The sequence below is a fragment of the Giraffa tippelskirchi genome, chromosome 13 (assembly GCF_054371585.1).
Source record: "Giraffa tippelskirchi isolate mGirTip1 chromosome 13, T2T-mGirTip1v1.2.pri, whole genome shotgun sequence".
Lineage (NCBI taxonomy): Eukaryota > Metazoa > Chordata > Mammalia > Artiodactyla > Giraffidae > Giraffa > Giraffa tippelskirchi.
This window is the reverse complement of record NC_137287.1, coordinates 115,738,052-115,761,928: the sequence shown is the minus strand read 5'-3', so window position 1 is coordinate 115,761,928 and position 23,877 is coordinate 115,738,052. Positions and strand designations below refer to the sequence as shown.

Sequence of the window (23,877 nt, the reverse complement as noted above, 5' to 3'; positions counted from 1 at the left end):
TCAGGGCCAGAGGGAGACTTCCGGTTACGTAGAGTCCGCTCGAGGCTGCGCGTTCACTTCAGGTGTCCGCGTGTGCCCCTCTAGCGCAGGGGCCCGCGCCGGCAGCTGGTGAACTACATGTCGCCCCCTCAGGACCCAGAAGACGAACAGGGCGACGGCGATCCACCTGGGGACCTCCGCAGCGTCCTGGTCACCAGCGTGCTCAACCTAGAGCCGCTGGACGAGGATCTCTTCAGGTAGCCGGCCGCATCTGGCCCGCACCCCCGCATCGGGGGTCAGAGTCTCCTGATCTTGATTGGTGCGACCCCACTGCCCCTGCTCGTACCCCTCTGGACGAGGGTGGGCTCTGTGCGCGATGCCTCTGCCGTCATTGGGAGGGAACTTGTGCCTGACGAAGCTGCCCCGGCTTCCTTCTCGGCGCGGGGCTCTGTGCAGCCTCATCCCCGGAAGATCCTGGCAATCTGGGCAGATCAAGTGGTGATCCGAGGTATCCTTCTCAGCAGCCTCCCCAGGAAGGGTCAGGTCCCTGGGAGAGCCAGCCCAGAAAGGGCAGTGATTTGTCCGAGGGAGCAAACTTATCCGCAGCTCCTTGCATTGTCACTATCTTTTCCTTTTACACACTCCATCCCCACCACCAGCAGGTGGGGTCTAGAAGCTCCTTATTCATTCTGAGGCCTGAGGCCGTTTCCTTCCTGATGTCACTTAAATTTCTTGACTGTAACGGGGGATGTAACAGTTCGAGCTTCCGAGGCTCCTCCTGGCTTATTGGAAGCCGTTTTAGGCACTAACCTAATCCCCACCCCCACCCCCGTTTAACCAACTACAAATAACTGCCTGGAGTTTTGCGGTGCCTTACATGAAAAATGCTGGGCCGAGCAGTGGGAAGCTTGAGATTTAATCTTAATTCTTAATCTTTCACTGGGCTCATTCACTTTTCACCTCTGGGGGCTGCGTTTCCTCATCTGTGCACTGAATGGGTTAGACTTGAAGTCTGAGGGCCTACAAGCTCTAAATTTAGTTTTTTTAAGAACTGGTCTATCAAAGTTGAGGGGTGTAAGTGGCAGACCTAATGCAGTCCCCCTGCAGCTTGTGGGGTTAATCTTGGTCTACTCAAGGCCTTATGTCTTACCCTCGTATGGGCAATGGAAGACATATTGGACTTGGGATCAAAAGACCCAGATATTGCTCAGGATGGCAGTTTTTGAACTGTGTGACCTTGCTCAAGTCAGTTTCCCTCTCTGATCCCTGTTCTCCTAGTGTAAAATATGAGGAGTGGTTCATTACCCTTAACTGAAGTCCACAGATAAGGCCTTGGAGTTATAGATTAGAGTGATGTTAGGATATTTGCCTGGGAAAAGGCTTTCACTGGATTCTCAAAGGATCACAAACCCCAATCAGGTTAAGAGATCCTACACTGGAGGCTCATTGAAGGGCGTAGGATTTGGCCCAGCCCCCAAGTCTTTCCTCTTGTCCCCTTCTCCCCACAGAGGAAGGCATTACTGGGTACCCTCAACCCAGCGGCTGTTTGGGGGTCAGATCGTGGGCCAGGCCCTGGTGGCTGCAGCCAAGTCTGTGAGTGAAGATGTCCATGTGCATTCCCTGCACTGCTACTTTGTACGGACAGGTAAACCAACTCTTCCCTACCCCACCCCAGTCCAGGTGGCCCAGCAGAAGAATTCTGGCCTTGAGGGATGGGGGTGGTGACTGAGGAGAAAGAGGGAGAGAAGGGGAGGGGAGAGGGAAGGTGAGGTTAGTTATCACCCTCAGGGGAGCCTAGAGGAAGAAGGGCTGGGGCCAGGAAGAACCTTAGACCCAATACCTGTTGTGATACTGGGTACTTGTTGGTGCTTAACTGTTCCCAGTGGGTCTTTTGCTCTTTATCCTTTACACACCTGGTGCCAGTCCTGGTGCTGGTTCCTCAGAGAAGTACTGGAATCTCTGCTGGGGGTTTGGAAAAGACACCAACCAGCCTGGGAATCAAGAGACCTCTGGTCTAGGTGGAGCTTTGCCACTGATTTGCCAGGTGACCTTGAGTGAGATAACCACTCTTTCTCACCCCCTCTTCCTTCCCACCTGAAAAATGCAGGAGGGCCTGGGCCAAGCGAGATTGTTATAGTTGCTTACAACTCTAGGATCAAATCAAAGAAGAGAGCATAATCTTTTAAAACCCATGCTCTTTTGAGAAACATAAAAATCTCACTCCTAAGCAGATGCTCCCAATTTTAAGAGTCTCTGCCTTCTGTGTGGTCTCATCAACTGAGACAAATTTATGCAACTTTATGAAACGTGATCTGTATTAAAAAAGACAGTGGGTTTCCCCCTTCATTTTACAAATATAGAATTGTTGTTGTTCCCTCGATAAGTCATGTCCGCAAGGACTGCAGCCTGCCAGGCTTCCCTGTCCTTCACTATCTCCCAGAGTTTGCTCAAATTCATGTCCATTGAGTCAGTGATGCTATCTAACCATCTCATCCTCTGTCACCCACTTCTCCTTTTGCCTTCAGTCTTTCCCAGCATATATACAAATATAGAATAGTTTAACAATAAATATACCTTTTCATACTATATTCCCCTGTCTGTCACTCCCCATCCCTTTATTTCCTGTCCTTTCCTGATAGTCATTGATATAAAGTATTTGAATGCTTATTTTGGAGCGAGCCCTGTTCTTAACCTTTATGCTAGTTGGAAGCAGACGTGCCCTTATGCCCTTGGTTCCCTCAATTTGCTTGCAAACTCCAAAAGTACTGTAATCCTTCTTGCCCAGCGAGACAGTTTTGTTTCGTTTTGTGGGAGTGGGGGTCTTACCTGATCCCTTTGAACAAGTTTGATCATCTGGTTTCTGAAAAGAATTCTGAGTCTTTGTAGGTAAAAGTATCTAGTCCAGGGCCTGGCAAGTTGTGAGTTTCCATAAATAGTACTTGCCATTATTTTTTGATGATGAATTTATGGGAATGATTAACATTTACATGTTACAGTGCACAACTATATACATTATCTTGTTTGATCCTCTTCAGTAAACCCGAGGGGTGAGCACTCCTGCCATTATTCTATGTGTGAGGAACTTTGGCCCCAAAAAGGTTATGTAAGCAGCTTCCATAATGCTCAGAGAGGCAAGGCCAGAATTTGAACCTGAGGTTGGGTGACTCCAAGCTCTGTGCTTTGTTCTCCTGTGCTTTTCTCTTTCACCCTTGGGAAATAATTCCAAAACCATGGGAGAGCCCATCTCAGGTTCTGGGGGAAGCATCCACTTCCTTGGAAATTCTCCATCCAGGAGCAGCATGGAATGAATGGTGCCAACACTGCTATATCCTAACAATCACTAGTTATTTGTATCTCTGTCTACTTCTTGAAAGAAGACAGCTTAAAATAATTGGCTGTTAAAAGTCAGAATTCCCTAACGGCCCAGTGGTTAAGACTCCATGGTTTCACTGTGGAGGGCCTAGGTTCGATCCCTGGTCAGGAAACTAAGATCCTGCAAGCTGTGTGGTGTGGCCAAAAATAAATTCTTTAATTAAAAAAATAAAATAAAAGTCAAGGCAGATTAGGGGTATGGGGTTAACAGATAGAAACTATTATACATAAAATAGATCTGCAACAAGGATTTACTGTGAGGCATAGAGAATTAAATTCAGTATCTTTTAATAACCTGTAATGGAATATAATCTGCAAGAAAATAAAGTGTGGGGAAAAAATAAAACATTTGGGGCAAAAGTTTTAAAAGTAATAAAAGTAAAGGGCCAAGAGACTGGGATTTGGGGGGGGAATGATTGTGTCAGAATACTAGGCTAAGGCATATCATCACAGTTTTATACAAAAGTTAGTTCCAAGCTTCCTGGCAGCAAGGCAGAAAGGGAAGCTCTTATTAGTTTCTGATGTGACTCACTAGCAGGGTGTTGTTGTTTAGTCGCTAAGTCGTGTCCAACTCTTTGTGACCCCATGGACTGTAGCCAGCCAGGCTTCTCTGACCATGGGATTCCCTAAGCAAGCATACTGGAGTGGGTTGCCATTTCCTGCTCCAGGGTATCTTCCCGACCCAGGGATCGAACCTGAGTCTCCTGCACTGCAGGTGGATTCTTTACTGCTAAGCCACCAGGGACGCCCCCTCTACCAGGGGTACATCAAGATTTATAAACAGTGATGGTGCTTCAATGATCTTAGACCTTAGTTCCCTGACCAGGGATCAAACCCTTGTTCTCTGCATTGGAAGGACAGAGTCTTAACCACTGGACGACCAGGGAAGTCCTCCAGTGATATTTTTAATTAAAAGATACTGTGAGGTTAGGGTCTGGTTCTTGGCCATTTATCATATCAATTCTTTTTCTTGAAGCCTAGGAGAGAATGTGAGTTTGAGTTTTTGTTTGTTTATCTTTTAAAAAATGTATTTCTCTAGATAGCTGTCATCTGGCTTGGTACAGTCTATGAAATTCTCCAGGCCAGGATACTGGAGTGGGTAGCCTTTCCCTTCTCCAGGAGATCTTCCCAAACCAGGGTTGGAACCCAAGTCTTCCACATTGTAGGTGAATTCCTTTACCAGCTGAGCCACCAGGGAAACCCTGGTATAGGTTTAGAGCTTGGAGATTCTACAGCAAGAATCAAAAAACATTCTATAAAGGCAGATCATAAATATTTTCAATTTTATGGGCAAAACAATAGTCGAAATACATAAACAAATGGGCTTGGCTGTATTCTCCAAAAATGTTATTTATGGCATCAATTTCCTCATCTATACAGTGGGGATAAGACCCACTTGGCATAGTTAATGTGAAACCAACATGAGAAGATACCTTAGTTTAACTGTAAAAAATTGAACAGAAACCGCCACTCAGGAGAGTTCAGTTGAGTTCAGTCACTCTGTCGTGTCTGAGTCTTTGCGACCCCATGAATCACAGCACGCCAGGCCTCCCTGTCCATCACCAACTCCCGGAGATTACCCAAACCCATGTCCATCGAGTCGGTGTTGCCATCCAGCCATCTCATCCTCTGTCGTCCCCTTCTCCTCCTGCCCCCAATCCTTCCCAGCATTAGGGTCTTTTCCAATGAGTCAACTGTTCGCATGAGTTGGCCAAAGTATTGGAGTTTCAGCTTCAACATCAGTCCTTCCAATGAACACCCAGGACTGATCTCCTTTAGGATGGACTGGTTGGATCTCCTTGCAGTCCAAGGGACTCTCAAGAGTCTTCTCCAACACCACAGTTCAAAAGCATCAATTCTTCGGCGCTCTGCTTTCTTCACCGTCCAACTCTCACTTCTGTACATGACCACTGGAAAAACCATAGCCTTGACTAGACGGACCTTTGTTGGCAAAGTAATGTCTGCTTTTAAATATGCTATCTAGGTTGGTCATAACCTTCCTTCCAAGGAGTAAGCGTCTTTTAATTTCATGGCTGCAATCACCGTCAGCAGTGATTTTGGAGACCAAAAAAATAAAGTCTGACACTGTTTCCACTGTTTCCCCATCTATTTCCCATGAAGTGATGGCACCAGATGCCATGATCTTAGTTTTCTGAACGTTGAGCTTTAAGCCAACTTTTTCACTCTCCTCTTTCACTTTCATCAAGAAGCTCTTTAGTTCTTCTTCGCTTTCTGCCATAAGGGTGGTGTCATCTGCATATCTGAGGTTATTGATATTTCTCCCAGCATCTTGATTCCAGCTTGTGTTTCTTCTAGCCCAGCGTTTCTCATGATGTACTCTGCATATAAGTTAAATAAGCAGGGTGACAATATACAGCCTTGACGTACTCCTTTTCCTATTTGGAACTAGTCTGTTGTTCCATGTCCAGTCCTAACTGTTGCTTCCTGACCTGCATACAGGTTTCTCAAGAGACAGGTCAGATGGTCTGGTATTCCCATCTCTTTCAGAATTTTCCACAGTTCATTGTGATCCACACAGTCAAAGGCTTTGGCATAGTCAATAAAGCAGAAATAGGTGTTTTTCTGGAACTCTCTTGCTTTTTCGATGACCCAGCGGATGTTGGCAATTTGATCTCTGGTTCCTCTGCCTTTTCTAAAACCAGCTTGAACCTCTGGAAGTTCACGGTTCATGTATTGCTGAAGCCTGGCTTGGAGAATTTTGAGCATTACTTTACCAGCGTGTGAGATGAGTGCAATTGTGTGGTAGTTTGAACATTCTTTGGCATTGCCTTCTTTGGGATTGGAATGAAAACTGACCTTTTCCAGTGCTGTGGCCACTGCTGAGTTTTCCAGATTTGCTGGCATATCGAGTGCAGCACTTTCACAGCATCATCTTTGAGGATTTGAAATAGTTCAACTGGAATTCCATCACCTCCACTAGCTTTGTTCGTAGTGATGCTTCTAAGGCCCACTTGACTTCACATTCCAGGATGTCTGGCTCTAGGTGAATGATCACACCATTGTGATTATCTGGGTCGTGAAGATCTTTTTTGTACAGTTCTTCTGTGTATTCTTGCCACCTCTTCTTAATATCTTCTGCTTCTGTTAGGTCCATACCATTTCTGTCCTTTATTGAGCCCATCTTTGCATGAAATATTCCCTTGGTATCTCTAATTTCCTTGAAGAGATCTCTAGTCTTTCCCATTCTGTTGTTTTCCTCTATTTCTTTGCATTGATCGCTGAGGAAGGCTTTCTTATCTCTCCTTGCTATTCTTTGGAACTCTGCATTCAGATGGGAATATCTTTCCTTTTCTCCTTTGCTTTTTGCTTCTCTTCTTTTCCCAGCTATTTGTAAGGCCTCCTCAGACAGCCATTTTGCGTTTTTGCCTTTCTTTTCCATGGGGATGGTCTTGATTCCTGTCTCCTGTACAATGTCATGAACCTCTATCCATAGTTCATCAGGCACTCTGTCTATCAGATCTAGTCCCTTAAATCTATTTGTCACTTCCACTGTATAATCAAAAGGGATTTGATTTAGGTCATACCTGAATCGTCTAGTGGTTTTCCCTACTTTCTTTAATTTAAGCCTGAATTTGGCAATAAGGAGTTCATGATCTGAGCCACAGTCTGCTCCCAGTCTTGTTTTTGCTGACTGTATAGAGCTTCTCCATCTTTGGCTGCAAGGAATATAATCAATCTGATTTCAGTGTTGACCATCTGGTGATGTCCATGTGTAGAGTCTTCTTTTGTGTTGTTGGAAGAGGGTGTTTGCTGTGACCAGTGCGTTCTCTTGGCAAACCTCTATTAGCCTTTGCCCTGCTTCATTCTGTACTCCAAGGCCAAATTTGCCTGTTACGCCAGGTGTTTCCTGACTTCCTACTTTTGCATTCCAGTCCCCTATAATGAAAAAGGACATCTTTTTGGGGTGTTAGTTCTAAAAGGTCTTATAGGTCTTCATAGAACCGTTCAAGTTCAGCTTCTTCAGCGTTACTGGTTGGGACATAGACTTGGATTACCGTGATATTGAATGGTTTGCCTTGGAAACGAACAGAGATCATTCTGTCGTTTTTGAGATTGCATCCAAGTACTGCATTTCGGACTCTTTTGTTGACCATGATGGCTACTCCATTTCTTCTAAGGGATTCCTGCCCACAGTAGTAGATATAGTGGTCATCTGAGTTGGAAGACCAGAAGAGGGCGCTCTTGTGCCCTGCGAGAATGGAGCCCAAGAGGAAAAAGAGACTCCTTTCTGGCAAGGACTAAGCCAATGAAAAACCACAGACTCCTTGTTTACTAGGACCCTCCCAATTACACTGTACTGTAGCCCCCACCTTTTCCCCTCTATAAAAGCGGTCTCTTTCCCTTGCTGGGCGGAGACTTGTACCCGGCTCGCCATGGTTGCTGACCTCGAATTGCAATTCTCTGCTGATCCTGAAGAAACATATCTTTGCTGGAGAAATATCTGGCTATCTGTTTCAGGTCAATGTAACAAATGCACTCAACTCCATAATTCTTCATCTCTCTTCCTTCAATATACTGCAGAGCCTACCTGCTCTGTTCCAAATACAAATTTTAAAGAACAGGTCTAGAACTGATTCATACTGAAAGCTAAATCACTAGTAACGGAAAATACTGCATTTTAGCTGTAGCCCAAGAACTGGATGAAAACCTTTTTTTTGGTAGGGAAGGGAGGCCTCTTTCCCGTCTCCTGAAATCAGACTGCTCCTATAGCTATCTCGTTTCTAGGCTCTTGGGAAAGCCTTCTCAAAGGCCCTTGGCCTTGTGTACATGCTCTGTTGCTCAACTGTGTCTGACTCTCTGTGACCCCATGGACTGTAGCTCACCAGGCTCCTCTGTCCATGGGATTCTCTAGGCAAGAATATTGGAGTGGGTTGCCACTTCTTACTCCACTAAGGCCTTGAGGAGCCCCTATTCTGATGAAAATGCCCTTTAGCATTGCCGGCTAACAGACCTGAGCAAACCTGCTAGGCTTCAAGGCGTTACAGGCGTGTTTCTGGCTGTTGAATGAGCCCCTGTGCCTGGCAGGGGCTTCCCACCTGGACAGGGTGGAGGAAACAACACTTCTCTAGACTTGCTTCTTTCATCTCAAAGTTGAAAATCATCCCCAAGGCGTTTTACCACCTAGATGGCAAGGTTCTCCAAGGTTGTCAGACTCAGACCAAAGGACTTCAGGGACACCAGGAAGACTCTCTCTCTCTAAAAACCCTTCCAAGCCTGTTTGTTGAGGGTTAATAGTCCTTATCCTGGGGCCAGTGTTTCCTCTCCTGCATTGAGAGAGCAGATACCAAAGGAGAAGGACCAAGTGACTTCCATTTACATTAAGAATGAAGGAACTGACTTGACAGCAGGCCTTTCCTGGGAGAATGAATATCAGACAATGGCCAAACTGTTTGTAAAAGAAGTACTCTGAGCCACAACTGGTAGCAACTAGCACAGGAAGCCAGCCTACTATCTACAAGTCAGGCTTGGAGGAAGTCAGATCACCATCTCTAGCAGCCAGTCTAGGAAGCCAAACCATAGTCCCTGTAAGGATCAGCCCCTAATGGCCAGGACTTGGTGAATAACTGAGAGTTTCCCTACTTTTTACCCCTGTTTCCAACTTAGGACTAACTAGGGAAAGCCAAACATGCACCTTGCATCAATTACATAGGCTCTCCCACCTCTGGTTAGCCTACCTGTAGCTTCCCCTTGCCAGCAGTCTCCAAGCAGGGCACACCTGAAACCTCCCCCACCCCACCCCCACTATAAAGCTTTCCCACTCCTCTGTCTGCCTTTGAGTCTCTGCCAAATGGAAGTAACTGTGGCTGACTCCCTTGACGTACTAAATTCTGAATAAATAAACTTTACTTGTTCTCAAAAAAAAGGAAGGTAGAAAAGAAAAACAGAAACCAGGCAGCAGGGACTTCCCTGGTGGTGCAATGGATGATAATCACCTGCCATTGCAGGGGACATAGGTTCAATTCCTGCTCTGGGACGATCCCACGTTCCTCGGAGCAACTGAGACCACATGCTGCAGCCACTGAGCCTGAGTGCTACAACTAATGAAGCCCGGGTGCCTAGAGGCCGTGCTCTACAACAAGAAAAGTCACCGCAGTGAGAAGCCCGAGCACCATAACTAAAGAGTAGCCCCTGCTCGCAGCAATTAGAGAAAGCCCTCACAAAGCAACGAAGACCCAGTGCAGCCAAAAATAAATAGATAAAATCATTTTAAAGAAAACAGGCAGAAGGCCAGATTTACTGACCCCTGTTCTAGAAGAATGGTACTGGGCTCATGACAAGATCCCAGTCACAGGTGGAACAAGACAAAAGCTGAGAGTATTTTATTTAAACACAGAGAACTCACTGTGTGCCGGATATTATTCTGAACAACTTAGAACTCTGAACTAATTTACCCTCATTGAAATCCTGAGAAGTATAAACACTATGATGTTCCCATTTCACAGATGGGTTAACTGCTGAGAGAGGTTAAGTGATTTCCCCAAAGTCACACAGCTGCAGCTGGTGAGTGGTGGAGCCAGGCTTTGAATGCAGGGAATCTGTCAGTGTCCCTTCTGTCCCGTGCTACTGGTGGACAGGAGCTCTGCCTGCACTTGGAGCATCCTGATGACAGGGTCTAGGGTTCCTCCCTGTACCCCAGTACCTGGGACTCAGCAGGCCGCAGTCAGTAGCTACTGAGCAGAAAAGAAATGGAGACCATTAGGTGAGCAGGCCCACAGGGCTCACTTGGGCTCACTTTGTGCCCTGTGCCCACTGCAGGGGACCCGAAGGTGCCGGTGCTGTACCAGGTGGAGCGGACGCGGACAGGGGCAAGCTTCTCTGTGCGCTTCGTGAAGGCTGTGCAACATGGCAGGCCCATCTTCATCTGCCAGGCCTCCTTCCAGAAGGCCCAGCCCAGCCCCATGCAGCACCAGTTCTCCATGCCTGCTGTGCCCCCGCCAGAGGAGCTACTTAGCAGTAAGACCCTCATTGACCAGTGTTTAAGGTGAGAGACCTGGAGGCCCCAGGACAGTGTTCAAACCGTAGTTGCCACCCGTTGGCGGGTCACGGGGTCCTTCAGTGGATCCCAAGTAGCATTTTAAAAAGCTAGACTGGGGCTTGGGGGAGTGGAAGGGAGGGAATGTAGGTATACTTACAGCTGATTCGAAACCGTTTGGTATCATTTCACAGGCTCTGAAGAGCTTCGGTACCATAGTCCTTTATGGCTCAGCACAGAAAATAATTCAGCAAGAGGCAAAGTGATTGATAAGTGATTGATTAGAAGAGGACGCTTGTGAGGCTTATAAGTGGGCGGGAGAGATGCCGCGCCCTGAGAACTTACTGGGCTACAGTTTTATAATCAAAGGAAAAGCGGGGAGGAGGAGAAGAACGTCTTTGTCTTTCCTGAGTAGACTTCATGCTTCCAACATCAGCTCCTCCTCCAGGTTGAGCAGGGAAGTTTTCTTGTCCCTGCATGGTCAAGCTAGGTCCACAAATGACTGTTTTTCATGTGTGCAGAGTATGTCCCAGGAATCATTGACTTACTGAGCTCACTGGGCAGGAGGTGGGTCTCATTGTTTTGGGGGCAGGTCTCATGCTTCTGTTGCATGGCTTTGTTGCTAAGCAAACCTGCTTTCTTGAGCAATCATTAACTCACCAGGGTTTCCCATATTTTTTCTACTTAACAGTCCCTTAGTGCTTAGTTGCGAGGGGCTCAGTCATATCTGACTCTTGGCAACCTCATAGCCTGCCAGGGTCCTCTGTCCATGGGGATTCTCCAGACAAGAATACTGGAGTGGGTTGCCATGCCCTCCTCCAGGGGATCTTCCCAACCCAGGGATGGATCCCTAGTCTTCTGCATTGCAGACGGATTCTTTACCAGCTAAGCTATCAGGGAAGCCCATGAATACTGGAGTGGGTGGCCTATCCCTTCTCCAGGGGATCTTCCTGACCCAGGAATCGAATCAGGGTCTCCTGCATTGCAGGTGGTTTCTTTACCAGCTGAGCTACCAGGGAAGCCCTCAATCCCCTAGTGGGATTCCCTATTTCATCACCTGTTTTGTCCCTTAACTCTGTCCCTATCAGATACACATTGTTGTACAGCAGAAACTAACATGACATTGTAAAGCAGTTATCTTCCAATTAAAAACAAACAAAAAAAAAGCTGGGGGCTTCCCTGGTGGTTCAGTGGCTAAGACTTCGTGCTGCCAGTGCAGGGAGCCTGGGTTCAATCCCCTCTTGGGGGACTAGATCCTGCATACCACAACGAAAAGATCCCAAGTACCGCAAAGAAGACTGAAGAACCCCCCCACCACAACTAAGACACAGCACAGACAAATAAAAATAAATAGATAAATATTAAAAGAAAAAAAAACAGCTGGACTGGCGTGGTGGGGGTGGGCTGCAGGGCACGTGACCAGCTCGTTCGCAGTTCTCTGATTGGCTGATGGTGACGTAACAGGGCAGTGTCTCAGGGGTGAACCTTACCAGTCCCTAGGTTCCAGGAGGCCCAGGGCTATGTGCTTATGGTCATCAGTAGTTAACATCTTCCATTTCGTGGGGAGTTTTCACAGCTGTAAAACAACTCAGGAAATGTGCATCAAATGCTGGTTACCTGGGTACCTCAGAGGGGAGTGAAAGCCAAGGAAGTGGAGGAAGACCTCAGAAGGCCCCACAGGGTCCTGCTCGATTACAGTTCCCACCTTTCTTTCAACACTCTTCAGTCTTGAGGAGAACACGTTTTGAACAAGAAAAGGAGTAAAGGTTCAGATATGAAGGTTAATCATAAACTTGACGGAGGTGCCCACAGGTTTCTGCTCGGTTACAGATTCCTGCTAGGGCTCCACCTCTCTTGGTGCCCACCTGCTGTGTTGCTTTGCCCCTCTCCAGCCGCTTAGAGCCCTACTTCTTCATATGAAAAATGGGGGTCGTTGTTTCTGCCCCACCTGCTTCACAGATGAGTGGTAAGGAGAGCTCCACTGCCTAGTGCCCCGTGCAGGGGAGTCAGCCCAGTGTGACGGAGCGGATGTGCGTCCGAACCTGGGAAAGGACTGGTCTCGGATCTGGACTCTGTCACTGCCTGCTGTGTGAGTCTGGCAAGTTGCTTTCCCACTCTGAGCTTGTGATCAGTTATAAAATCCATCGGAATCCCTACCTAAAGGCTGCTGTGAGGATGGCAGAGATAAGTGATAACAAGGCGCTCAGTGAGCACTCAGTAAATTGTAGTTATGCCACTCTTGACAGAGAGGAATAAACATGGACCCTGGTGTGTGGTCAGAGCTCCAGAATATTTGAGAAGGAGACCTGGGTTCAGTCCCTGGGTTGGGAAGATCCCCTGGAGAAGGGAATAGCTACCCACTCCAGTATTCTGGCCTGGAGAATTCCATGGATTGTAAAGTCCATGGATTGTAAATTTCCATGGATTGCAAAGAGTTGGACATGACTGAGCGACTTTCACTTTCTCTTCTTTTCTCCCTGGCGGCCCAGTGGTTAACTTTCACGACAGGGGGCTTGGGGTTCAGTCCCTGTTCAGGGAATTAAGATCCCACATGCCGCGGACAAAAATAAATTAAATAAAAAACTTTGAGAATGAAAGGAGGACATTGTTCTTAAAGGTCCCTGAATCTAGAACTGTGTCTCCCATAAGGAAACCACTAACCACAGGGGGCTGTATTGAGTTTGTTAACATTAAACAGAGTTAATTCAGATCTGTTCCTCGGTCACCCTGGCCACATGTCAAGCCCTCAGCAGCCCCATGTGGCTAGTGGCCACCACAGTGGACCAGAACATTTCATCATCATAGAAGGTTCTATCGGAGGGAAATGGAAATACTAGGGAAGAGCGCTAGGGGCACGAGGGGTGGTGGTCCCTGCAGCAAAGGGGCTTCCCTGGAAATGGGCTCCTTGCCGTGGGAGACAGTGTCCCCAGTGGCTCAGGTTAGGTAGGTCAGTCCAAGTAGGGCAGCCTGTTTTCCTGAGGGTTAGAATAGAGAAGCGGTTAAGAGCGGGATCTGAGGAGGAGCCCGACTGCCTGGGTCTAACTCCCACCCCCATGCACATCGTGAGCTGGGTATCTGCACCCTCTGTGTTTACTCCACTTCTCAGAGGGCAGGGATGACAGCATCTGAGTTCATGGGTGTGAACTGCCTGGAGCTGGGCCCATTACAGGCTAGCCCCGTGGCTCGATGATGTGCTGTCTTTACGTGCATTATCTTGTCTCTTCCCCAGTGTGAACTATGAGGTAGGTGACTGTCATCATCCACATTTTGCAGATGGGAAAAAAGGCTGATGATGACTAACTTGCAGCAGGCCACAGGGCTCCTCAGTGGCAAAGAAGGGATGCAGATACTATCCTATCCTGCCTGCTGGAGGGGAGGGGAGGTCTGGGGATGTCAGGAGTTCCTGTGGAGGAACAAGCGGGGTCAGAAGAGGCAGTTCAGACAGGCTCCCCATCTTCCAGGGTCTCCCCACCCCTCTCCCCTTTACTTTCAGGAACCCAAAGCTCCAGGAGAAGTACCAAGTGGGGCTGAACCGAATTGCTGCCCAGGAGGTGCCCATTGAGATCAAGCTGGTAAACCCACCCACTCCAGGCCAGCTGAAGAACATGGAGCCCAAACAGATGTTCTGGGTGCGAGCCCGGGGCTATATTGGTAAGTAGACCCCATGGCCTGAAAGGAAACTCTCTCTGGGGGTCTAGATCTGCACCTCCTCTGCCCTGGGTGGCCTTGGGCATGGTACTCCCACACTGTGGGCCCGTTTCCTTATCTGAGTGACAGAGAAGTGAGCTCAGTCTTTTGCAAGGGGAGAGTGGGGAGGTGACTGGAATCCTCATGTGGGCCCTTCCTGGGGAAGGCAAGGCACCTGGCCGAGATTCTTCTCCAGGTTCCCTGCTAAGCATAAGGTGCCTTTGTGCAAAGCTGGAGGAAGACACTTTCAAGGTCCAGGGTGGGAGACGGGGGGAGGATTTCAGTCCTCACGCATCCCTGCCCTCCTCGTCTCCATCTCCCTTGCCCTCCATCACACACGCACACACCCTTGGGCCAGGTGCCATTGTGAAGAGTCTGCACATCTGTGCATGGCAGCCCCTTTCTCCCTACCTCCCTGCAGGTCCTGAGCTGTAAGGCCCAGGAGCCCAGGGCTGATAGGACCGGAACCTGTTGCAGGCGAGGGCGACATGAAGATGCACTGCTGCGTGGCGGCCTATATCTCGGACTATGCCTTCCTGAGCACAGCAATACTGCCCCACCATGAGCAGTACGAGGTGGGCTTCATGGTCTCCTTGGACCACTCCATGTGGTTCCACGCCCCTTTCCGAGCTGACCACTGGATGCTCTATGAGTGTGAGAGCCCCTGGGCCGGTGAGTGTTGGGGTCACGGGGGACAAGGGTGCTGACCTTGGTGCCTTTGGTGGGGAGGGCAGGCAGCCTGCTTTCTTGGGTGATGCTGCCCCACCCACTTTCTGTGGAGCACCGCACAGATCACTTCCTGTCCTGCTTCCCCAGGCTGCGGCATCCTTGTCTTCAAAATGACAGGGTGCGGCCTGAGGACAGGACACATGCTCAGCTCTTCCTTTCTGTAACATGCTGGGGACATGATTCACTTTATCTGAGGCTCAGTGCTAGTCCCAGAATCACTTTAGATTCTCTGTGTGATACTGGGCAAGTCCCATCTCTGCTCTGAGTCTCAGTTTCCTCATCTACACAAATAGGGTGGCACCAGAGCATAGGGATCCAAAGCTGGGGGCCTACTCTTCCACCTCTCAGGAGAGCTTTTTCAAAACATTCCCAGATTTGATCCCCAAGATTCTGACCGCAGGGGTTGGATGAGGCCCAGGAAAGTATTTTTACAAAGATTCCCTAAGTGATTCTGACAGTTAGCCTGGCTGGGGGTTGGGGCCCTCAGCAGTGTAGGGGCCCCACTGCTTGGACCCTCCTTACATTGTGAAACAAGAAACCCAGACTTGTTCATCGGTGTCTGGTCTCAGAGCCCTGGGTTCCTTTCCAAGGAAGTGCATTTCAAATGAAGAGAAGCCTTGTTTTGTGAAACAGGGACAAAACTTAAGGGACTCTTTATACTCAGGGAAGAGGGACTCTCAAGAACCAACAGCATCACAGCACAGGAACAGCCACCTTGATGGTAGGTCTCTTGGGTTCGGCTTTGACCTGATCCTTAAGGCCAAGTTCCTGAGCCTCTCTGGGCTTGCGTGTCATCATCTGGAACACAGAACAAGGCCTGCTTTACTTGGCTACCGTGAGAACTAAGTGGGCTGTACTGCGTTTAAAAGAAACCAGCAGTTCCCTTCCTAAACATCAGACTCCGGCCCTGAGTAGCAAGGGAGAATCTCCACGTGGGGAGGGGAGTGCCTAGGCTCCTCATGGCTTCATATCCTCTCCCCTGAGCCCCTTTGTCCCCGTGATTGTGGAAGTTTTTTTTTTTTTAATATGAATGACCGGCCTCGAGGGCCGTGTTTATTAGAAAGGGAACTGATGGGTTTCCTTACACAAGTGGCCAGAGGTTGGGCAGATCCACCTAGCTGAACTACTGAACCAGACTGTTCTCAGAACTTCTCCCCTTGGGATTTTTTTTTGAGGAAGTCAGCAGATACATGAAAGTGCTTTTAAACCATCAAGTGGGGCTCCTTTGGGAGGAGTTACACCCTTGAGCAACCATAATAGGCTACTGAAGGGGTGCTTGGAGATTGGGAGTGACCACACCACCAGGCGTGGCTCTGGCATGGGGTGGCCCACCCCAAGTTGCACCTCTTGCAAGCAGTGCATTTGGCTGGGCAGCAGGAGACAGAAGGCCATTGAGACTCTTCTCTTCATCCGCAGGTGGCTCCCGGGGCCTTGTTCACGGGCGGCTGTGGCGTCAGGATGGGGTCCTGGCTGTGTCCTGTGCCCAGGAGGGCGTGATCCGAGTTAAGCCCTGGGGCTCAGAGAGCAAGCTGTAGCCAGAGGTGCCAGCTGGGCCTGGGGCTTCAAGGGTCTCCCTTCTTCCCCTACTCCTGAGGCAGGATTACCATCCAGGGCTGGGCCTTCTGTCTGGGACATCCAATAAAGAGACTCAAACCACTGGAGGTGCTGCCATTTAATCCCCCGGGCCAGGACCACAGCCCTCCCTCCAGCCATCAACTCCAGGGCCAGAGTCCCTGGCCCTTCAGCCAGGCCGGCCTGCGGGTCCAAGGAGGACACACCATCGACCCTGACCTGGGTCACGGCCCCCAGGTATTCATAAGCTGGAGAGGCAGCATCAGACTTTCTCCCTACACCATCCCAGCTTGTCCTGAGCGCAGCTCAACAGAAGCAGCACATTTCCTTGGTCTGCTGCAAATTCTCTGTGGACCTTCTAGGGGTTCCCAGCACCCCAGGGAGCCTCTCAGCAGCTATCCCTGTCCTCATCCGCCCCCAACCCATCCCCCATCCTGGGGCAGGGCCTCTCCCACAGTGGCCTTAAGCCTAGGGGACGCTAGTCCAGCACCTCCTTGATGAGTAACTCTTTAAGACTGGGGGGTGGCGTGGGTGTCAGGCCTGCCTCCTGCAGGGCCTGGAGCCGGGCCTCAGAGTGGCGTTTGTCCAGGCCCAGGCGCCAGGAGAGCCGCACGTGGGCCTCCAGAAAGGGGGCCAGCAGAGGGTGCGGGCTCTTGGCCCCCAGCAGCTGCAGGGCCCTCTCACAGCATGCCCGGGCCTCCCCGGGGTCCTCCAGCTCCTGGTGGCACACGGCCAGCCCCGCCAGGGTCAGCAGACGTCGGTCTGGGCCACAGGGGATGCCCAGCTGGGCCTGTAGCTGCCAGGCGTTGGCCCAGAGTGCCAGGGCCTCGCGGTAGAGGCCGGTGCAGGTGAGGCTCTGCGCCCGCCGCAGCTCGGGCAGCACGAAGAAGTCCTGCAGGTCCGTGGCCTGCCACAGCTCGGGCACGGCCTGGAGGTGGCCCAGAAACTGCTCGAAGGCCCGGCTGCGGCGGGCGATGGTCTCAGCGGTAAAGTTCCGGCGCAGGCGCTTGCGGGGGAAGGAGACGCCAGCCATGGGGCCCCGGAACTGCCGCTGCAGGTTTCGGTGCAACCGCTCGAAGTCCGAGTAGCGGCGGGAGATCTGGGCCGGCTGGCTATCCGGTGGCCCCGGGCCCATCACGGCGAGGGTGTAGAGCTGCAGGGAGGGCGAGGGTCAGGGCAGAGGCAGGGTGTCCCCGGGCCCCTTCCCTCCCTGACTCCCCCACCCCCACTTCCAACTCTCTTCCCCCACCCCTTCCCTTTACCCTGGAGATCGAGCCAGCCCAGAGGGTGGGAGCTGCCTGGGCTGCAGCCGGGGAGCCCAGTCTGATCTTACCTGAGGCTCGTCTGAAATGACCCAGGCCCAAGGCAGCACAGGGAGAAAAAGACAGAGATGAGCTTCAGCGCCTGGACAGCTGCCCCCCTCACCCCTTCCAGTGAGTGCGTGCTAAGTCGCTTCAGTCATGTCTGACTCTCTGCGACCCTATGGACTGTAGCCCACCAGGTTCCACTGTCCATGGGATTCTTCAGGCAAGAATACTGGAGTGGGTTGCCATGCCCTCCTCCAAGGGATCTTCCCCACCCAGGGATTGAACCCAGGTCTCATGTCTCCTGCCTTGGCAGGCGGGTTCTTTACCACTAGTGCCACCTGGGGAGCCCCTCCCATTGGGAATGAGCTCTTCTGACAGCCCCACTGGAAAACCAGCCATGTGTTGAAACCCAGGCCCATCTCCAGGCCAACCTTTAGGACCAGCTTGGAGCTTTGTTCCATTCTGGACACATGGCTTCACATGGCCGGGTTATTCCAATCCAGACCCTCAACACAGGTCTTCAGATAGCCCCAGTAGTGACCAGTGTGAAAAGCACACTGGACTGGGACCCAAGTTCTACCCTTGGGTCAGCTGCTCCCTCACTATGGGAGTTAGGCAGGGTGGTCCCCTTCTTGGGTCCACTTCCACTCTAGTGAATGGAGCGCTGGCCCAGCTCACTGTTGACTCAGGTGTGGGACGTGCACAAACGTCAGTCCCCGGGATGTTTAGGTGGTAAGTACTGGAGTGAATAACACTGGAATAGAGGCAGGAAGTGATACCCCCTCTCATTATCTGTGAATCTTCCTGACTACAAATTGAGAAGCTCTCAGTTTGGTTCACAAAAGCCCTTCTCCGACACTTCTCAGCTCCATTTTTAGAAAAGGGCCAGAAAGAGAATCTGTCAGCGCCGCCTTCAGGCAGCAGCATCCAGCCAGACTTTAATGACACTTTCACTGCTTTTATTTTTATGGTTATCTTCTCTTTATGGTAAGTGAGTCAGGCTTCCCATATACAGTTGTGTTGTAAAGTTGTCTTTTAAAGTTATTTTTTAAAAAGGTTTATTTGAAGAAAAATGATAAGCACCAAATGGTAAAAGTAGCATTTAGATAGGACAAAAATTGTGAGGGTGATGGAGGTTTGGGAAACGCTGAACAAGATGACCACTAAGCTTCCCACCAGGTCTGAGAACCCAAATATGGCTTAATCTATAATAATGCTAAGCTAACAGGTCTAAAAAGGGGATTAGCAAACGTTAGATGTTAAAAAGAATTGGTTGCAACTGAGCATGCACACACACACATACACACACACAGATGTTAAAAATGTACTAACACCAAACCCAGATTTTACTCTCAAATCTGTCCTGTGACACTGCCAATATCGTAGCCACCCCTGCTCAGTCAGGTTTGCCTGCTCACTCTGGAAGATTCAGTCTACATTATTATTCAGGATTAGAAAGTCTAACAATAAAGAAACTTATTTTACTCTAGTTCAACTCTGCATTCCCCAAATATTACATATTGACTGTAAAGCTTTTGTTTTTTCTTTAAAGGGACGGTTATTAATATTCCAGGGAACCAATTTTCTGCAGAACACATTTCAGGAAGCCCTCATCTATTGTGACCCCTTATGCTCATTTAGCTTTTATTTTCATTTGTAGTTTTTGGACAGGAACCCATTTTAGATCCATTGCCTGATCCTTCTGTTCTCCTATGTGACAGGTAATAATGAGGATCATTAACTGAGCACTACCCTGCACCACTCGAGGTGCTGAGTTCCTCACAGCCACTATTTCACCATCACAACCTCACTGTGAGGAAGGTGTCCGTACCTCTGTCAGCTCAGGAAGCAGGGTCCCAGAGAAGGGAAGGGCTTAAAGACCTCCTCTAAGCCACACAGCTGGTAAATGGCCCAGCTGGGACTCAAACCCAGGCCGACCTAATTCCAAAGCCTGTGCTCTTTACCTCCAGGAGATGTTGAAGCAGGATTTGTTGCCTAGTCACTCAGTCGTGTCTGACTCTTTGCAACCCCATGGACTGTAGCCCGAGAGGCTCCTGATTCCGTGGGATTCTCCCAGGCCTGGCCCAGGCCAGGCTTGGCTCTATCTTGTCATTCTCTTCCCAGAGCTGCTCCCAACTTCCCTGTCTCTCAGCTGCTCCTTGCGCCCCCTTCCTGCGCATGACCCCAAGCCAGGACTTCTGCCACTCAAGACTCATCATCAGAGTCAATCCCTGCTGAAACTGGAGCAGCTGCCCCGTGGGCGTGGCCCTTTTTTTACTGAGAGCCTCAGAGAGGGGTGGAGAAGTCCAGATGTGGGACAGGGCTCCAGGCCCCCTTCCTGCTGAGTCAGAAATGGAGGAGGGTGGGGAAAAGGAGGGAAGTGAGAGGCAGGGAGCTGCCGCTGCCTGGGTTTCAGGACCAGGCCAACCGCATCCTCCATGTGTTTCTCCTTTCCACAGTCAGGAAATCAGCCCGCATCCCCCCAACCCCCCACCACTGATTGATCTTTACCCCAATCCACCTTTTCTTTCTGGAGAAGGAAATGGCAACACACTCCAGTATCCTTGCCTGGAAAATCCCACGGACGGAGGAGCCTGGTGGGCTATGGTCCATGGGGCTGCAAAGAGTTGGACACGATTGAACGAACGCACGCGCACACACACACACACACCAATCCTGTACAGGCGTGGGTGCTGGAGAACTGACTCTTCTGGGTTGCAAAGAGGCCACAACAGGCCCTAGATGCCTGATATTTTCAACCCAAAGTAAAATAGTAATAACAGAACTACCATTTAATCGAGCACTTCAAGATGCCAGGCACAATGCTAAGGGCTTTCTGTGTACTGTCTCATTTAACTCCTGCATTATCCCCATTGTTCAGGTGAGGAAACGGGTTAGTCAAGGTTTCACAACTCACCTAAAGTCAAACAACTCTTAATAACTGGGATCTGGATCAAGATCTGCATCCCAAACCCATTTTTCCAACCAATGCCAAGTTGGTCTCAAGTATGACTCAGATAATATTCTTCCCAGTGTATCCTGCATCTTGTGACAGTTTGCAAAAGTCCGGGGGGCAGAGAACATGCACAGTAGTTCTTAGTCTCAAAACCGGGAAAGGATAGGTTCATTTGCCTGATGATCTGCTCAAGTTACAGACCTTTTCTGGCCTCAGTTTCCCCATCTGTCAAATGGGGCAGCCATTTATAACTACACAGCCAGATCACCCAGGATGCTGAAGTTTCCCCTACTTTCTCTAAGCCAGGGTCTTCTAAGACTCATAGCTCAGGGTCCTGGACCCTCACTCACCACGTACTTGGAGGGTGGATCCTTAACCACGGTGGCGTTGGTCACCTCAAAGAGCAGCCGCTGGGGTACCAGGGTGTTCCTGGACTTCTTCCAGAAATCTTGCAACTGCCGGGTCAGGAGCTGACTGCCCCGCTGCCCATCAGGTGGGGGACTCCGTTCTGCTTGAGCACAGGATGGGCCTGGGGCCAGGTTTGGGGTAAATTAGGTGCCCTGACCTCATTCATCCTCCTCCCAACGAATGACAAAGGCTTTATCCCTATCTGACATAAAAGTTAAGGGAGGGCCAGAGAGGGCCCCGGAGCCAAACACCTGCCAGGCAGGCAGTAGGCGTTAAATAAACATCTCCACCCCCAAAACATCCCTAGCACAGTACTACCATTTGTATCCCAGATTGTACATTTCACGCCCTAAACAACCCTAAGATGGGAGTGATTTGACACAAAGGAACTTGGCCCAGAGAGGTGTTGTGACTCTCTCAAGGTCACACAGCCAAGAGGCAGCTGGACGCACTTAAAAGAAGTGTCTTGAGTTTCGGCTGGATCAACTCGGGAACGCGGCCGGGGTGGAGGCCTAACCGAGCCCAGGGTTCCCGCCTCCATCCTCCCGCACTCGCCTGCGTCTTCTCTCGCCACCCGATCGCCAGCGGACAGGGGGTCGGGGTCAGCGTCGTCGTCGTCCTCGCCGTCCTCTTCGTCGTCGTCCTCGGCGCTGGTGAAGCTCAGGGTGCCGCTCAGGCGGGACGACAGGCCCTCGGCATCGTCGTCCTCCAGTTCCGAGCTCTCCGGGAACTGCTCGGCCTCGGGGCCGGCCGCCGCCTCCCCGGAGCCGTCGCCGGTCAGGGCGTGCCGCAGGCGGTGCAGGAGCCTCGAGGCCATGGCACCCCGGGGGGAGCGCGCGACGCCGGGTCGCGGGCCGGGGCGGGAGGCGGACCCCGGCCCCGCGCCGGGAGGGGGCGGGGCGGGGCGGGGCGGGGCCCGGGGCGGGGGAGGGCGGGGCGCCGTGGAGGTCCCGCCCCTGCCCGTTTTGGGGACCCGAGGCTCTCCCCGCGGTTCTGCCTCCTGCGCCCCGCGGCGCACTCCTGGGTGCCCCGCTCCCCAGTGCAGCTCCCGGAGGCTGGCCGAGGCCGACCGCGTTCCACCGACCCGGCCCAGTCCGCTCCGAGCGCCGCTCCGGCCCCTTCCTGCTGTTGGCCCGCCTCCCGCCCCGCCCGCTCCCGGAGCCGCCCGGGAATCCCGGGCCCTTTGCTCCAGGAGGGCTGTGGGAATCCTGGGTAGGCCAGGCCTCCTCCGGGATCGTCCCCAATCCGGAGGGGCCTACGCCCTCCTTGAATCCGCCCACCCCTCCCGGAGACCCAGGCTGGCCGCAGACTGTCCCCTCATTTCTACCCAGCACTCTTTAACTTTCCAAAGTCACTGCGCGGCAGTCAGAAACTCATCTCTCCTGGGAGGAAACCGAGGCCAAGAGAAGCCATGTGATCTGAAATGGAATCTAACCTCGAGTGGCCTAGGTTTTCTCATAGGTAAAACAAGAAAAATAAGAACTGAAGCACGAATTTTGCAGCTCTCCAAAAGGATCCTAGTCCAGGGCTTAGCTCAGAGCTAAGAGGATCATCAGTTACACAATGATTATTGTTTATCCAGTGTTCACACGCTCTTACCATCTCATTTGAGCCTGCCTCACACATAGCACATTGGGGGCTTCCCTCCTAGCTCAGTCGATAAAAGAGTCTGCCTGCAGTGCAGGAGACCCAGGTTCGATCCCTGGGTCGGGAAGATCCCCTGGAGAAGGAAATGGCAACCCACTCCAGTATTCTTGCCTGGAAAATCCCATGGACAGAGAAGCCTGGCGGGCTACAGTCCATGCGGTCGCAAGAGTCGGACATGACTTTGTAATTAAACCAAACCACATATAGCACATAGAAAAACGAGGAAACTGAGACCCAGAGAGGCTGAGTTACTTGCCTGAAGTCACACAGCTTGCCAGAGGTTTCTGAGAGTGGGGCCTTGCAGCCCAGGTCTCCTGAGTTCCACATCCTGTTTTTTATCTCACGATGTCAGTTGCAATCTCAGCAATTCCTCTAACGAGCTGTGTTTTTATCTTTAATCCAGAAGGCAGCTGTAGGTCAAGAATTTATTGTTCCTTCCTGTCAGAAGGCCTAGCTATCAGTCCCTAGCAGGGCAGATATTGCTAGTTATGTCGTATGATCAGGTAAAATCTCTGATGGTAGCTCCTCCTTTAATTTTTTTTTTTAATTTAAAGCTTTTGGCTGCGCTGGGGCTTCGTTGTTTTGCCTGGCCTTCTCTAGTTGTGGCGAGTAGGGGCTACTTGTTGTTTCGTTGCGGTTCACAGGCTTCTCATTGCAGTGGCTTCTCTTGTTGCAGAGCACAGGCTCCAGGCACCTGGGCTTCAGTAGTTGCAGCACTTGGGCTTGGAAGTTGCAACTTGCAGGCTCTGAAGCGAGGGCTCAGTAGTTGTGGAGCATGTGGGCTTAGTTGCTCTGCAGCATGTGGAATCTTCCCAGACCAGGGATTGAACCCATGTCCCCTGCATCAGCAGGCAGATTCTTATCCTCCACACCACCAGGGAAGTCCACTCCTGTCCTTTTTAAATGGTGCAGGAGAGAGGGGTGGGGGAATGGCTTTGAATGGAACACACACTCCCTGCCATCCCTGGGTGCAGAAGAGGCAGGGCTCTCATTTCCTGGCGTTCCAGGGTATCCTCCACCCGGTTCTAGGCACTTGAAAAGGGGTCATATCTAACCCTCACAACCTCCTAGGGAACAGCTGTTAGTGGACAAGAATGGTCAATTTTCAAGACAAAGAAACTGAGGGACTTCACTCCTGATCCAGTGGCTAAGACTCTGCGATCCCAGTGCAGGGGCCTCAAGTTCAATCCCTGGTCAGGGAACTGGATCCCACATGCTGCAACTAA

General features: G+C 50.7%; 2 protein-coding genes across 5 annotated transcripts; one reads left to right on the top strand and one right to left on the bottom strand.

Annotated features, from left to right (window-relative positions):
* Positions 1-22: 22 nt before the first annotated feature.
* Positions 23-16,418, top strand: ACOT8 (acyl-CoA thioesterase 8). Of its 3 annotated transcripts, XM_081561017.1 has the most exons (7): positions 23-236; positions 1,488-1,624; positions 10,129-10,354; positions 13,839-13,996; positions 14,510-14,704; positions 15,426-15,482; positions 16,178-16,418. In XM_081561017.1, exons 1-7 carry the CDS (start codon positions 118-120, stop codon positions 16,294-16,296), a joined length of 1,011 nt encoding a protein of 336 aa, XP_081417143.1. In that variant the 5' UTR covers positions 23-117; the 3' UTR covers positions 16,297-16,418. The 3 variants fall into 3 exon arrangements, with proteins under 3 accessions (XP_081417143.1, XP_081417144.1, XP_081417142.1); XM_081561018.1 differs by lacking the exon at positions 15,426-15,482; XM_081561016.1 differs by lacking the exon at positions 16,178-16,418 and having other exon boundaries at positions 15,426-15,698.
* On the bottom strand, positions 16,419-21,890 carry SNX21 (sorting nexin family member 21). Of its 2 annotated transcripts, none has more exons than XM_081561014.1 (3): positions 21,560-21,890; positions 20,947-21,125; positions 16,419-17,486 (listed from the first exon to the last, which is right to left on the bottom strand). In XM_081561014.1, the coding sequence occupies exons 1-3, from the start codon at positions 21,819-21,821 to the stop codon at positions 16,812-16,814; spliced, it is 1,116 nt and encodes a 371-aa protein (XP_081417140.1). In that variant the 5' UTR covers positions 21,822-21,890; the 3' UTR covers positions 16,419-16,811. The 2 variants fall into 2 exon arrangements, with proteins under 2 accessions (XP_081417140.1, XP_081417141.1); XM_081561015.1 differs by having other exon boundaries at positions 20,947-21,104.
* Between the last annotated feature and the right edge of the window lie 1,987 nt (positions 21,891-23,877).